The 14192-nt window shown below is 34.9% G+C and overlaps 4 protein-coding genes and 1 pseudogene across 5 annotated transcripts; 2 read left to right on the top strand and 3 right to left on the bottom strand.

Moving 5' to 3' along the window:
- Positions 374-1312, top strand: LOC104733223. The gene is made up of 4 exons (XM_019234136.1): positions 374-568; positions 664-973; positions 1067-1192; positions 1283-1312. Exons 1-4 carry the CDS (start codon positions 503-505, stop codon positions 1294-1296), a joined length of 516 nt encoding a protein of 171 aa, XP_019089681.1. The 5' UTR covers positions 374-502; the 3' UTR covers positions 1297-1312.
- On the bottom strand, positions 1738-3466 carry LOC104733222 (F-box protein At4g22280-like). Its single transcript, XM_010452819.2, has 3 exons — positions 2299-3466; positions 2079-2222; positions 1738-2004 (listed from the first exon to the last, which is right to left on the bottom strand). Exons 1-3 carry the CDS (start codon positions 3130-3132, stop codon positions 1738-1740), a joined length of 1245 nt encoding a protein of 414 aa, XP_010451121.1. The 5' UTR covers positions 3133-3466.
- LOC104733221 lies at positions 6041-9539 on the top strand (annotated as a pseudogene).
- On the bottom strand, positions 9695-14192 carry LOC104730370. 2 transcript variants are annotated; one of them, XM_010449532.2, is made up of 8 exons: positions 13729-14192; positions 13499-13566; positions 10782-10929; positions 10597-10677; positions 10430-10516; positions 10247-10332; positions 10025-10145; positions 9695-9920 (listed from the first exon to the last, which is right to left on the bottom strand). In XM_010449532.2, the coding sequence occupies exons 1-8, from the start codon at positions 14029-14031 to the stop codon at positions 9843-9845; spliced, it is 972 nt and encodes a 323-aa protein (XP_010447834.1). In that variant the 5' UTR covers positions 14032-14192; the 3' UTR covers positions 9695-9842. The 2 variants fall into 2 exon arrangements, with proteins under 2 accessions (XP_010447834.1, XP_010447833.1); XM_010449531.2 differs by lacking the exons at positions 13499-13566; positions 13729-14192 and adding exons at positions 11069-11136; positions 11310-11757.
- On the bottom strand, positions 11933-12983 carry LOC104730372. The gene is made up of 3 exons (XM_010449533.2): positions 12520-12983; positions 12290-12357; positions 11933-12153 (listed from the first exon to the last, which is right to left on the bottom strand). Exons 1-3 carry the CDS (start codon positions 12820-12822, stop codon positions 11958-11960), a joined length of 567 nt encoding a protein of 188 aa, XP_010447835.1. The 5' UTR covers positions 12823-12983; the 3' UTR covers positions 11933-11957.

Here is a 14192-nt window from a genome sequence, read left to right as displayed (position 1 = left end):
AGACTACAGTGTTCCTCTCTACCAACTGAGCTAAGGTCGGATGTTGCCTTCCTTCGCTTTAAAATATTTATAATTAGTAAATGTTTCTTTTTGCTCTGTTTCTTGATGATTACAGAGATCGCGAAAACGGCTAATGATCTTCGTCCTCCCATCACTAACACTCGAAGCAATCTACAGAATCTGGTGGTACATCTCTGGCTTTAACCAGATTCCTTACATCATCAACCCTGTTCTTAGCCACGTCGTCGCATTCACTCTCCAGCTCTCTTCTTGGCTTTACCGTAACACCATCTTCATCGTCGTCTGCATTCTCTACCAAATTACTTGTCATCTTCAGACTCTTCGTCTCGAGGATTTCGCACGCTGTTTCGCCTCTGAGATCGCTGACGTTAGGTCAGCTCTCGGCGAGCATCAAAAGATCCGTCGTAACCTGAGGATTGTTAGCCATCGGTTCAGGAGGTTCATTCTTTTGTCTTTGGTTCTTGTTACTGCTACTCAGTTCATGGCTTTGCTTACCACTACGAGAGCTAGTATTGCTGTTAATATATATGAAGTTGGCGAGCTCGCGGTAAGAGATTCTCTCTGGTTCTGTTTTCTTGTTCTGTTTTTTCGGATTGAACCCATCACTAATAAACATCTTTTGTAATGTTTTGGTATATACAGTTATGTTCGTTGAGTTTGGTTACAGGAGTATTCATATGTTTGAGAAGTGCAACGAAGATAACTCACAAGGCTCAATCCGTAACCAGCCTTGCAGCTAAATGGAACGTTTGCGCAACAGTTGACTCGTTTGACCATCTTGATGGGGAACCTCCCACTGGTTCCATGATTGAATCCCAAATTTCCCCATGTGGCATTAATTCGATGGATACATCTGATGATGAAGAAGGAGAAGGAGACGATGATCTTGATAATACCAAGATACATCCCATCTACGCTAATACAATTTCTTACCAAAAACGTCAAGCTCTAGGTAAGTTTATTTCATATGCATAATTTGATATAACATTCAACAAAGTTACAAAACTTTAAATGACGTTGTTTTTGTTGTTGTTCTTTATTGCAGTGACGTATCTAGAGAACAATAAAGCTGGGATCACTGTGTATGGATTCCTAGTAGATAGATCATGGTTGCATACGATATTCGGAATTGAACTCGCTCTTCTACTATGGTTGCTCAATAAAACGATCGGTATATTGGCTTAAAACCGGTTTCCCTTGTTTCCAAAAGGATCTTCTCTTTTACCAATGTTTGTAATATTTGTTTTCGGTTTTGTGACAGTGAATATACCATGAACCAAAGTATTTGGTATAATTCATATATACATATATATGCAGCATTGAATCGTTTTGGCATGATGTTTCTCTCGAAGATATGACGAAGAACAGTAGAGATTTTTCATGATGTCTCTTCCTCCTTACGTGTTTAAATACAAATCTGGAGATATGACAAACTATTTTTGATTAAATACAAAAAATGTACGTGCATCACTGCATGGCTGTATAGATGTATCTATATAGATGTCTGATCTGTTTTTGATGGAACTCAAAGTTACTGATTATGTGTATGTTTAGTCTTGTCGAATCGAATGATAGAATAAAGATCGCAAAAAATAAAATAGTTATTACTTTCTCTGTACCCTCTCTCAGCTAGCTTTAAACTTCCAAGAGACTTACTTAGATTAGCGAACAAGGAGGATGTAACAAACTTTTGTTTTTTGTTTTTATCATGTACTATTACTTAGTATTCTCGCAAAACTTGATCTGGATCTTGCAACTGGACGGTTTAGGAACCATAAGCAGATCTTTGGTGATTCGGGACTTTTCCTCGTCGTTTATAGCATAAACACGAACTTTTACAAGCTCAAGACATGATAGTTTCTCTAGCAAATGTTCCATAAGCTCTAGCTCTCCACTCTTTCCTCCATACTCAGTTATCATCAATACTTTCACAGGACATGAATGTCCAAATTCTTGTTCATATTGACGGTCGTAATTTGGACCCTGAAACAAGAAAGAGGGGATATTAGCGACCTGAGTTTGTCCAATAAGCTTTCGGGCCGGTTTTGGTTATATACCTTCAGGACGAGGGTCTGTAGATTCGGAGATTTTTCTAGAAGTATTGGCAGATATTCCCAACGGTAGTAGACTGAATCAATTGTAATAGATAAACGAGACAGCTTGCTCAACATTGGGATTGCTTCACGGAAATAATGGAATATCTGAACAAGATTTTGGTTCCTAAACTTTTGACTTCCATGCAAATAATATGAAAGGAAAAAGAAATCATTCTTTTACCAGACAAGTAATAGCACCAGATAACTCCAAGGTCTCAACGTTTCGTAACCCCTTAATCAGATTTGTTGGGTTGCTATTAGCAATATCAGCTTCGATAAGGGAAGGAAGATGCACATAAGGATAAGGACAGTCTTTTTGAACTTTATCAGAGTATTCTACGTAGGCAAGACTCGGTGTATCTAAACTCAGGTCCCAATAATCCGAAAGCTGAGTACTGAGAATAGTAAGTTTCTTAAGGGTCAAGGAAGACACGGTGCTGCAGCATTTTCGCCTTTGCCAGCTCCTGCCAGAAATGAATAATTCCTCAAGCACACGGCAAGCAGAAAGAAGCTTTTCAAAAGCACAGCCATCACTATTGTAGCAGCAGACCGTAGTAAGACACAGAGTCTTGAGTGATGGAAGAGAAACATCATCAGGAATCAGAGCATCAAATCCTTCGGAGAGTTTAAGCTCAACCAATGTCTTGCAAGTGAACATCTCCAGAGGCACTAAGATGCGCTTATTGGGGCTTACGTCTATATCAAGATGTAAGACACCATGTTTCAGCACGTCAGTCATCCAGCGGGTGACATGACCCGCGTCGATACTCTTAAGGCATTTTATTGAGATTTTCCTCATGTGGAAATTGCCAGACGCGGACAATACTCTATCCACAAAATCGATGAAACTTTGTCCTCCACCCACTTCTTGATCATCTAAATGAAGATTGGTTCTGTAGGCAAACAGATAACGCCATCGCTTTGAGAGGACAGATGTTGAAGTAGCCTCACTTAACGGAAGGAAAGATAGAATGTGGCAAATAATATCATCTGATAGAACGTTGATCATATCCATCGTTCCCAAAAACAAAATTTTAGATAAACCTTTCAGGCGTGATCAATCTGAATAAGAGATCTCAAGCATCAACCACCAAAGTAGATAATCAATCACCCACTAACTTGAATCAAACTGAAAAGATTAAAACTTTCATCAGTAAAAACAATGAAACTTGGACAAACCCACCAGCAGCTAAAAGCAAATATAAACACCATTAGATATTCACCATTATATAACAAATAAATTGTTGTCAATTTTAAAGATTAGAGATTTTGCCATGTGTTATACTAAAACTTTGTTTCAACAAATTTTAAAATTGATAAGATAACTATAAGAAATAAAACATTTAAGCAAATTTAATAAATATAAAAGATAATTCTTATATGTATATAAAAAGATAATACTAATCCTAATTTTAAATTACTAATTCTATAAGAAAATAGTTAATGAAACTATAAAATTAATTTATATAATACCATAATTAATAAAATTATACTATCAATAATTAATCATAAAAGAAAAAGGATTTTAGATATACATCATTATATAAACAAATAAATTGTTGTCAATTTTAAAGATTAAAGATTTTGCCATGTGTTCTACTAAAACTCTGTTTCAAAAAATTTTAAAATTAATAAGATAATTCTAAGAAATAAAACATTTTTTTTAATAAATATAAAAATATAATTCTTATATGTACATAAAATAATAATACTAATACTAATTTTAAATTACTAATTCCATAAGAAAAATAATTAAGGAAATTATACAATTAATTTATATAATACCATAAATAATAAAATTATACTACCAATAATTAATCATAAAATTGTAAATGTTATTTATTAAGATTGAGTACATAGAATTAAAATCTAATTTTATTATGATGTAATAATATACAGTAAAATTGTATTGCAAAATGGAGTGTGTGAACTATAAATCTGGTTGCCCTTGGTTCTAATCTTAAGTATTGTTCTTGTTTCAAAGTCTTGTAAGTAATAATGTAATTGGGTAAAAAGTTTACTTCTTCAGGTTTTGGGTTTTAGTTTTGGATTTTGATTGAGGCCCAAGTATATAAATATACTAGGTTGAGTCTCGTGCGTTGCACGAGATTATTATATTAATTTGTTTTTTGGTTAAAAATTATTATGACTAAATTAATCTTTAAAATAAATGCGAGAGACTTTACAATTTGAAGACCAACAAAGTCTATTGTATCAAGAAATTTTGTTTTTTTGGTTAAAATTTATTAGGATTTTGGAATTGTTTTATTTGTATTTATTAACTATATAGTTAATTTTAAATGATCAGCTTATCTTTTTCTAAATTATGAAAAATTTAAAAAATCTTTTTGAAAGTTTAAATTGTTATATTATTGATGTTTTTATTGAATTTTAAATTATATTATTATTTATACTATTTGTATTCTATAATTAGGACATGTTATTTTGTGTTGTAACAAAAATGTAATACATTTACTATGGAATTTGTGATTACAAAATAAGAGTGTTGATATTTTTTGAGTTCCTATCTTGAAGACAAGTTGAGCATTATCCTTCTTCATATTGGGTGGCTTGCCTTTGTGTTATTTCTAGGTCTTATATTACAGCTTACACATCAATTGTTCTTGTTGCATTTGGATTGTGGTATTGACTTTCAAAAAAGACGTTGAGTGGTTGTGGGTTATCTGGTCCAAATGATAGGATAGGTGCGTGTATAAGATCTGTCAAATTGTTCATGAAAGGTAATATAAAAGTTGGTTATGTTTCTGAAATGTGGATTGTTGGAATATGGGATTGTGTAGCTGATTTTTTTTTGTCTGTATTTGAGCTTTATATTAAAGTGTGAGTTTAGGAGAGTTTAGACATTGCTATATTTTATGGAAATCTTTGGTAATTTAGTTTGGAGATAAGAATAAGGTATGACTTCAATTAAGCATAGATTCCATTAGAAAAAACTTTTTAATTTTATAATCTAAGATAGTTGTATGTAAGTTGTAATAGGTTGATTTTGAAAATGTTTGTTTAAGGGACAATAGAGATGTATCTTCAAAAAAAAAAAATGTAAGATACATATCATATAGTATCTAAAGTTAAAATTTAGAAGCTTTTCTAACAATATTAAATTTTGTTTTTTTTTGACACATACAACAATGACAACCAACCAACAAAAAACACAAAAAATGTATAATATTTAAGAAAGAGTGAAAGATAATGAGAAAATGAGTATTCATAGGATGGGAAGTCATGAGAGTTACAATTTAGAAATAAAAAGTATGAGAGTTAATTCTAATTTATTGTGTGTTGAATAAAATTGAGAGGAGAAATAAAGATAATGCAAATTTATTTTATTTCAGTTTTAATATTAAAGTGTGAGTTAATTGTATATGATTAAATGTGTTTTATTTATGTTTTGATTGTTTCTTTTTTGGTTTTTTTAGATGTATATTGAAGTGTGAGTTAAATTTATATTATTAACAGTGTAAAATGTATGGTTGTATAATATTTAAGAAAGAGTGAAAGATATTGAGAAAATGAGTATTCATAGGATGGAAAGTCATAGGAGTTACAATTTAGAAACATAAAGTATAAGAGTTAAATTTAATTTATTGTGTGTTGAATAAAATTGATGGGAGAAATAAAGTTAATGCAAATTTATTTTATTTCAGTTTTAATATTTAAGTGTGAGTTAAATGTATATGATTAAATGTGTTTTAATGTTTTGATTGAATTTTTTTATGGAGAGGTGAAGGTGAAGTTTGGGCTTCTTTGTTTATCCCTTGACTCCATTAAAGAAAGATCCACACAACCCTGGAATTCGGAATATTAAAATCGCACTTTCAAATAGGAAACGAAGACCTACGATTAGAAATGAGAGGAATTGAGGAGATCGGCAACGGCGATCTGCCGGAGATGAACTTATAAGCATGGAGGAGTGGGGAAGAGAGACAGTCGGGGAAGAGCCGACAACTGGAATCGTAATATTTGTGTGACATTAACCCAATTGCAGCCCATTAACAAATGCATAGTGTACAGTCCATTATGTGAGTAAGATCTTTTTAGAAAGAAGAATTTAGAAGGTGCCACGTGTCGGATGGAGGGAGCTTCTTAGAGGGTGTAACCCTACTTTATTATATTAGATATGATTCCATCGCAAAATCTTGGCTTTAATTGCGTTTGATTTTGTTTTTTCAGAAATTGATGATAAGCATCCCCTATATATTAAAAGAAAAACATTCTCTAGAAAAAGCTGACATGTTGTCGCCAAAGAGCTATGTCTCCAGTTTATTAATTGTCCTTAATATATCATAATATTATATAAAACTGCCACTGCTATTTTTTTCGTTTTTTGTTTCAACTGTCACTACTATTCAATTTATTTATATACATAATATTTTGCTCCTATAAATTCGAAAATTGGTAAATATTATTCAAAAAAATGATAAATATTATTCCCTACATGTTTTCGAAATTAAATTAATTTTACTGTGTATTGTAATATAATAATATAACTATATTATGAGATGTAAAAAATATATGTATTTAAAATCATATCTTCAGATATATAAATAATGTTTCTAACAATTTTATAAAGCTCTAACGGTGAAAGAATCGAAGATCATTTGAAACTGGTTAAAGCTCACATTGTCAACAACTGTCAACAAACAAAATTGTGTGTGGATCAGTTCTATATGCAATTCTATATGGATCAATTCTATATGCAATCAAGTTAGTTATAGAATTGACGAATATAGATTTCAACATTGTTATAGAATTGTATACTCAATTGACATCAATTTTAGGATCAATTCTATATTCCTCTACACTGTCAAGAACTGCAATCAAGTTTTCATCTTTGCGCCACATCAAACTAATCCAGATAACTAAAGAGAAGAGGGCTTGCATCAACTTCCTAAATACTCAGTTTAAGTTCTTCATGATAATAAACTAGGGATGGTCTTTCAATATACCCAAACATTGGCTGCACACAAAGATAAAAAAAACACAATTTAACAACAGTCAACACAAGAGAGACACAATTCTTCAGAAATTAAACTGATTTGAATCAATCAATTGAAAATAAAGGAACTTTCACTTAATTAAAACTGATTTGAATTAATCAATTGAAAATAAAGGAACTTTCACTTAATTAAAAGGGGAGAAGCAAAGAGTTATTTCTTTTGACATTCTTAGGGACGTTGTACTCGACGATGAAGGAACCAGGCTTCTCGACGGCGAGAGAGAGACCGTTCAAAGTAAGGGCGGCGACAATGGTAGCATCGGTCATAGTTGCATGTAGTTTAATATCGCCAAGGTTTGATGATTCAGCGGCCAGATCCTCCAATTCCATTTCCTGTGATTCCATTTTCTCTGATTGTGAGATTCGCTAGTTCGAGCTCGAGAGAGAGAGTCTCTCGGGAGAGGAAGACGGAAAAAAAAAATCAGTCGACCAAAAAAACAAAATTCTCGATTAAATGATTTACCCAATAATTAGCTGACACGTCACAGCTCTTATATGCATATTGAGGTTACTAAATAAGAGGACCTCTTATTTTTTTCCCTTTTTCTTCTGATTTTTTTTTGTTTCTGCTTTTCTCTTAAAAGCTCGCTTACAACTCCTCGTTGGGGATAACCTCATTACGCTGGCCTGTTATGTACGTTCGCAATACTTGCTGTACACGGAATGCAAAGAAAGGGAGAAAAAAAAAAGAAAGAAGAAGACGTTACTGTTGACGAGGGCAAAATCGGCGACGTATTAGGCAATAGCCGGGGACGAAACACTACAACAATCGGGAATCTATCGTCCTACCCAATTGAAGATTGGTTCAAATTCTTTATATGTAATCTACACTATATATGGGTAGAGCTTTAACTGAATAGTTTTTAAGTTTTAAGTTTTACTCAAGTACCCCCCGCACTCTCAAACCTATCTACATTTTGGCTTCTAACTTTTTATGAGACCCTTCTAAGTTCTAATAAACCAAATGGGCTAGTATGACTTATGAGATGAGAGCCGATATTAACTTTTAAACGACGCCGTAACAATCCTTTAAACGACGTCGTAAACAGTCCTTCGAACTCTAGATAGTGGTGTGTGACTGCTGTAAACCCAAAAAATTCAATTTAATTATATAAAAAAAGGTTGTCAAAAAAAAAAAAACACCGTAAAGAAAAGTTAATTTCTCAATCTCTCTTCTATACCTTGTTTGTTTGTTTGTTGCCATCCGCAAAATCTCGACAAAGACGATTACCAGGTTCGCAAAAGCTCCTGCTATTATTATTTTTTTATTTCAATCTCGTTTGTTCGTAATGTGATTTTTTTTTTTATTAATATCTAATGTGTGATCTCTTTATGCTCGGTATGTTGTGACAATTATTACTGTTGTGTAACGATTGTAATTTTGAACATGGTGGGTTTTAATTTGTAGGGATTTGATGTTGAGATACGTAATCCGAATAGTTTAATCTATGTGTACAAATGTGCCAACAATGAGGAGTACCGTCGTGATAACATTGTTGGCATTTGTGCTAGAATCGGACTCCATTGGTACAATTTTCACAAGGTCAATAAATAAATCTCGATTGGTCTTAACCAAACTTGAACCATTTGTTTGTATTCTGTATCTACTTGTGATTAGTTTGATAGATTTTTTTCTTTCTCTTGACCTCTCTGATTACAGGGCTCGAACCTTAAGTTGATGCACGTAGATAAATATACTTCTAAGTTCTGTGCGCTTATGACTTACCATATAACTGCGGAGGCTATTGATCCAGCCAACGATTCACGTTTCACTTTTCAGACACGTGTTACAAGCTCTACATGTAAGTACACGAAGATCTGAAGATTCTGACTGAAGTTTGTAGAATTAAACCCAAAATTCAAGGTGAATTACTAATGTTTTGTTTTCCTTATTGTGGTTTTCTTTCTTTTGTTTTGTCATCGTAATCTTGATGATTCTGGAAAGTGTTGTTAAAAAAGGTACTGGAGACGAAACAAAGCGATGGGATGACGAAGCAATAGATGATTTATACAAATGCAATCTACCTGAGTGGGTTTCGCGTGACGCGTTGATGTCATCCACTGAGCATGATTAGTTTTACGAGGTGCAAGAATCAGATATCCGAGAACACATCAACTGGCTTAATCTGTATACTGAAATTGCTTATTTCTCGCTGTGGGAAGGAGACTTGAGGAGGGAGTCTTTTGTGCCTCTGCAAATAAACAAGGTCATATTACAGACTCGACAAGCTTTGGAGTCAAAGGACAAGCTCAAGGCCGTGAATGCCATCTTCTACATTAGTTTCAGAGATGTGGATCCTCTTCATGGTCCACCTCAAGATCACAGAGCCATTGTAAGAAGAACCGTATATGGGATACCAGGTCATTTTTGTCTTGAGTTTAAGTGTCGGCTCGAGGATCTGTGATAGGCTGCGATCTATTAACTTAGAAGTTTGGCCCGAGCCTGAGATATATTAGCTACCGTACTGTACTCATTAGTAGTCAGTACGTATAGTATCTTCATTTTCATGTTAGTTAAAAATGTCCAGACGTTTTTCGAACAAAGGTGGATTGTATTCCAAGTTTCCAACATCTTGAGAGATGGCACATTCTATATATATAAACCATGTCTTCCAAGTTGTCTTAAATGAAGATTAGTTTCCTCGGTTTCTATCTCAGTTGTGAGTACACAGATCACAGTATACATTAAGTGTTTGAATCTCCATTTTTTAAGCCATGGGGAGTTTTCTTGAGTAAACAACGTACATAGGATCTGAACGCCCTGGATTTGGAGATATATCAACGGCCTGGATTGATCACAGGTTGGAACGAGTTCATCATCAGCATGAGTAAAAAAAACTCTTAAGAGGGATTCTAATAGAAGGTGTGTTGATGAAATAAACAGAAATACCTGTGGAGATTCGAATCCTCCGGCGTAGTGGAAGTATGATCCGACAATGAGAGCATGATCTGCATCACCAGTTGATGTCCATATCGAGATTGCTTTAGTAAAGAAGCAACGGTTTGAAAAGCTGCAAAGAAAGATAAGAGGAAAGTGAGCTGGTTGAAACCATGCAGGATATGTGTATAATAATACTGTGTCACAAGACTTGTTTATGTTAAAAAAGAGAACCTCATTAGAGCTAGTCCACCGGGCTTGAGGATTCTGTTCATTTCCCTGAAAACTTCAAGTGGCTTTGTAAGATAATCCACACTTACCTGTTCAGATGCCAAGAAACATACCAATTCGTAAGAACTTGAGATACAAATGAAGAAGTGCAAGTTTTAGAGATAAAAAAGGAAAGTTTGGTCTTACCACATTGGTAATAACTTGGAAAGAATTGTCTTCAAAAGGCAGCTTAGGATTGAGATTTAAGTCTTGGACTATGTACTCGGTGAGAACCTGAAAGAGAGTATTAGATCCTATGATGATCCATCTCTTCTCTGAAAGAGCGTAAATACGTAATATTGAATCTTCTTTACCGGATTGCGCTTAAGCTCTTCTTCGTTCAAACCCATTCCAGCTATTCGTTCTTGCTTATATCCGGCTGGATAATGACTGACCTATGTAGTAACATCATAACAGCCAACAATTTAACTTCAGATGATTCTCAATAAAAACTTTCTAACATAACACACACAAGAATGGCTTTACAATTTATACATACCCAACTGCTACACATATCGAGTAAGCTCACTCCAGGAGTATCGCTCTGAGGCAAAACTTTTGAATAATACTTTGTCAATGCAGCTATGGCTGGATCATCAATGTGTGTCACAAACCTTGGAGTTTCATAGAATGTTGAATCCGAAGACCTTAGAACAAGTTTAGTAGACAAGGCAACAAGATCTTAGTATATCTCAAAACAAAACTATAGCTCAAGTATGAATTACAGAGAACAAAACAGAGTAAGTAAGACTGTAACAAAAGCTTGGAATTGTAATCTCTTCGTACTCATCGTATCGTTGGAAATCTTCTTCTTTGAATGGGAAAGTCTCGGGCCAATCCACCTTATTCAACGCCTAACACCAAACAAATGGGCTCAAATTTTTCATAAAGCTACAAACTTTGAACAACAAAACCCAAATTCTAAATTCCCATTGTAACTGATAAACCCAAATTCCTAAAAGCTACGAACTTTGAACAATTTAGCTATAGAATCGAAACCCTAACTGAAACAAAAGGGAGTAAAGACCTGTTCGACGGGAGAAGGATTCGTCTGCCTCGCGGAAGCAATGAAAGATTTACCGCCAAAACTACCGGACATGTTGTTGTTGTTGTTCATCATCCACAACGAAGCACCGCCAAAACCACCGAGAACTAACCGGCGACGTGAAGAAGCGCGGATCCAACGGTGGAAAGGTTTCGAAGCAGTCGTCAGGAGACTGAGAGCAGAGGAAGCTCGGAGGAAACGGTAATTTCCGGCGGAGGAGAGAAACGGTCCAAACGGAGGCAGAGGATTAGATCTGAGGCTGAGAAATTTACAAGTTTTGGACATTGTTTAATGAATTGTTGGGTTTTGTCTGATTTGCCAAAAAGGTTTGAACTTTTCCAGGACAAAACATGACGAAGAGATGACGATATCGATCGATGAAGAAGATGACGATTCGCGAGTCTAGTGATCCAAACCACTCTTACGTGGTCGTTTCTCTTTGTTTGGGGCTTTTCTTAATTTTTTACTAAGTTTTGGATAGTAACTGTAAATAAAATAAAATTTCTCTTTTCATTTATTTCTCTTTCTTTTTATAATGAACAAAAAAAAAAAAAAAAAATTATGGTTACTTTCGCTTGAAGTTTTATCTATAATTCACTCAAAAATAAACTAATGAAAATAAAATCATACTTAAAAAAGTAAACACGATTTAAAAAAGTAAACACAATTTATACATACCCAACTGCTACACATATCGAGTATGCTCACTCCAGGAGTTTCGTTCTGAGGCAAAACCTTTGAGTAATACTTTGTCAATGCAGCTATGGCTGGATCATCAATGTGTGTCACAAACCTTGGAGCTTCATAGAACGTTGAATCAGACGACCTTAGGACAAGTTTTTAGTACACAAACCAACAAGATCTTAGTATATCTCAAAACCAAAACTCACGCATGCCTCACAGAGAACAAAACAGAGTAAGTAAGACTATAACAAAAGCTTGGAATTGTAATCTCTTCTTACTCATCGTATCGTTGGAAATCTTCTTCTTTGAATGGGAAAGTATCGGGCCAATCCACCTTATTCAACGCCTATAACCAAACAAATGGGTTCAAATTTTCATAAAGCTACAAACTTTGAACAACTAAATTCCCAGTGTACTCACTGATAAACCCAAATTCCTAAAAGCTACGAACTTTGAACAATTTAGCTATAGAATCGAAACCCTAACTGAAACAAAAGGGAGTAAAGACCTGTTCGACGGGAGAAGGATTCGTCTGCCTCGCGGAAGCAATGAAAGATTTACCGCCAAAACTACCGGACATGTTGTTGTTGTTGTTCATCATCCACAACGAAGCACCGCCAAAACCACCGAGAACTAACCGGCGACGTGAAGAAGCGCGGATCCAACGGTGGAAAGGTTTCGAAGCAGTCGTCAGGAGACTGAGAGCAGAGGAAGCTCGGAGGAAACGGTAATTTCCGGCGGAGGAGAGAAACGGTCCAAACGGAGGCAGAGGATTAGATCTGAGGCTGAGAAATTTACAAGTTTTGGACATTGTTTAATGAATTGTTGGGTTTTGTCTGATTTGCCAAAAAGGTTTGAACTTTTCCAGGACAAAACATGACGAAGAGATGACGATATCGATCGATGAAGAAGATGACGATTCGCGAGTCTAGTGATCCAAACCACTCTTACGTGGTCGTTTCTGTTTGTTTGAGGCTTTTCTTAATTTTTTACTAAGTTTTGGATAGTAACTGTAAATAAAATAAAATTTCTCTTTTCATTTATTTCTCTTTCTTTTTATAATAAAAAAAAAAAAAAAAAAAAATTATGGTTACTTTCGCTTGAAGTTTTATCTATAATTCACTCAAAAATAAACTAATGAAAATAAAATCATACTTAAAAAAGTAAACACGATTTAAAAAAGTAAACACAATTTATACATACCCAACTGCTACACATATCGAGTATGCTCACTCCAGGAGTTTCGTTCTGAGGCAAAACCTTTGAGTAATACTTTGTCAATGCAGCTATGGCTGGATCATCAATGTGTGTCACAAACCTTGGAGCTTCATAGAACGTTGAATCAGACGACCTTAGGACAAGTTTTTAGTACACAAACCAACAAGATCTTAGTATATCTCAAAACCAAAACTCACGCATGCCTCACAGAGAACAAAACAGAGTAAGTAAGACTATAACAAAAGCTTGGAATTGTAATCTCTTCTTACTCATCGTATCGTTGGAAATCTTCTTCTTTGAATGGGAAAGTATCGGGCCAATCCACCTTATTCAACGCCTATAACCAAACAAATGGGTTCAAATTTTCATAAAGCTACAAACTTTGAACAACTAAATTCCCAGTGTACTCACTGATAAACCCAAATTCCTAAAAGCTACGAACTTTGAACAATTTAGCTATAGAATCGAAACCCTAACTGAAACAAAAGGGAGTAAAGACCTGTTCGACGGGAGAAGGATTCGTCTGCCTCGCGGAAGCAATGAAAGATTTACCGCCAAAACTACCGGACATGTTGTTGTTGTTGTTCATCATCCACAACGAAGCACCGCCAAAACCACCGAGAACTAACCGGCGACGTGAAGAAGCGCGGATCCAACGGTGGAAAGGTTTCGAAGCAGTCGTCAGGAGACTGAGAGCAGAGGAAGCTCGGAGGAAACGGTAATTTCCGGCGGAGGAGAGAAACGGTCCAAACGGAGGCAGAGGATTAGATCTGAGGCTGAGAAATTTACAAGTTTTGGACATTGTTTAATGAATTGTTGGGTTTTGTCTGATTTGCCAAAAAGGTTTGAACTTTTCCAGGACAAAACATGACGAAGAGATGACGATATCGATCGATGAAGAAGATGACGATTCGCGAGTCTAGTGATCCAAACCACTCTTACGTGGTCGTTTCTCTTTGTTTG

This window comes from Camelina sativa, chromosome 12 (assembly GCF_000633955.1).
Source record: "Camelina sativa cultivar DH55 chromosome 12, Cs, whole genome shotgun sequence".
In the NCBI taxonomy this organism is placed as follows: domain Eukaryota; kingdom Viridiplantae; phylum Streptophyta; class Magnoliopsida; order Brassicales; family Brassicaceae; genus Camelina; species Camelina sativa.
This window is presented reverse-complemented; position numbering and strand designations above follow the sequence as displayed.

Coding starts and splice junctions, on each gene's coding strand:
- LOC104733223 (XM_019234136.1), top strand. CDS start 503: ATGGCTTTGCTTACCACTACGAGAGCTAGTATTGCTGTTAATATATAT. Junction 569..663: donor ATGAAGTTGGCGAGCTCGCG/GTAAGAGATTCT, acceptor TGGTATATACAG/TTATGTTCGTTGAGTTTGGT. Junction 974..1,066: donor CCAAAAACGTCAAGCTCTAG/GTAAGTTTATTT, acceptor TCTTTATTGCAG/TGACGTATCTAGAGAACAAT.
- LOC104733222 (XM_010452819.2), bottom strand. CDS start 3,132: ATGGATATGATCAACGTTCTATCAGATGATATTATTTGCCACATTCTA. Junction 2,223..2,298: donor CTGGTGCTATTACTTGTCTG/GTAAAAGAATGA, acceptor AATCTTGTTCAG/ATATTCCATTATTTCCGTGA. Junction 2,005..2,078: donor TACAGACCCTCGTCCTGAAG/GTATATAACCAA, acceptor TTCTTGTTTCAG/GGTCCAAATTACGACCGTCA.
- LOC104730372 (XM_010449533.2), bottom strand. CDS start 12,822: ATGTCCAAAACTTGTAAATTTCTCAGCCTCAGATCTAATCCTCTGCCT. Junction 12,358..12,519: donor ATCCTTCTCCCGTCGAACAG/GTCTTTACTCCC, acceptor GTTTGGTTATAG/GCGTTGAATAAGGTGGATTG. Junction 12,154..12,289: donor GATTTCCAACGATACGATGA/GTAAGAAGAGAT, acceptor ACTTGTCCTAAG/GTCGTCTGATTCAACGTTCT.
- LOC104730370 (XM_010449532.2), bottom strand. CDS start 14,031: ATGTCCAAAACTTGTAAATTTCTCAGCCTCAGATCTAATCCTCTGCCT. Junction 10,517..10,596: donor AAGAGCTTAAGCGCAATCCG/GTAAAGAAGATT, acceptor ACTCTCTTTCAG/GTTCTCACCGAGTACATAGT. Junction 9,921..10,024: donor GAGGATTCGAATCTCCACAG/GTATTTCTGTTT, acceptor TGATCAATCCAG/GCCGTTGATATATCTCCAAA.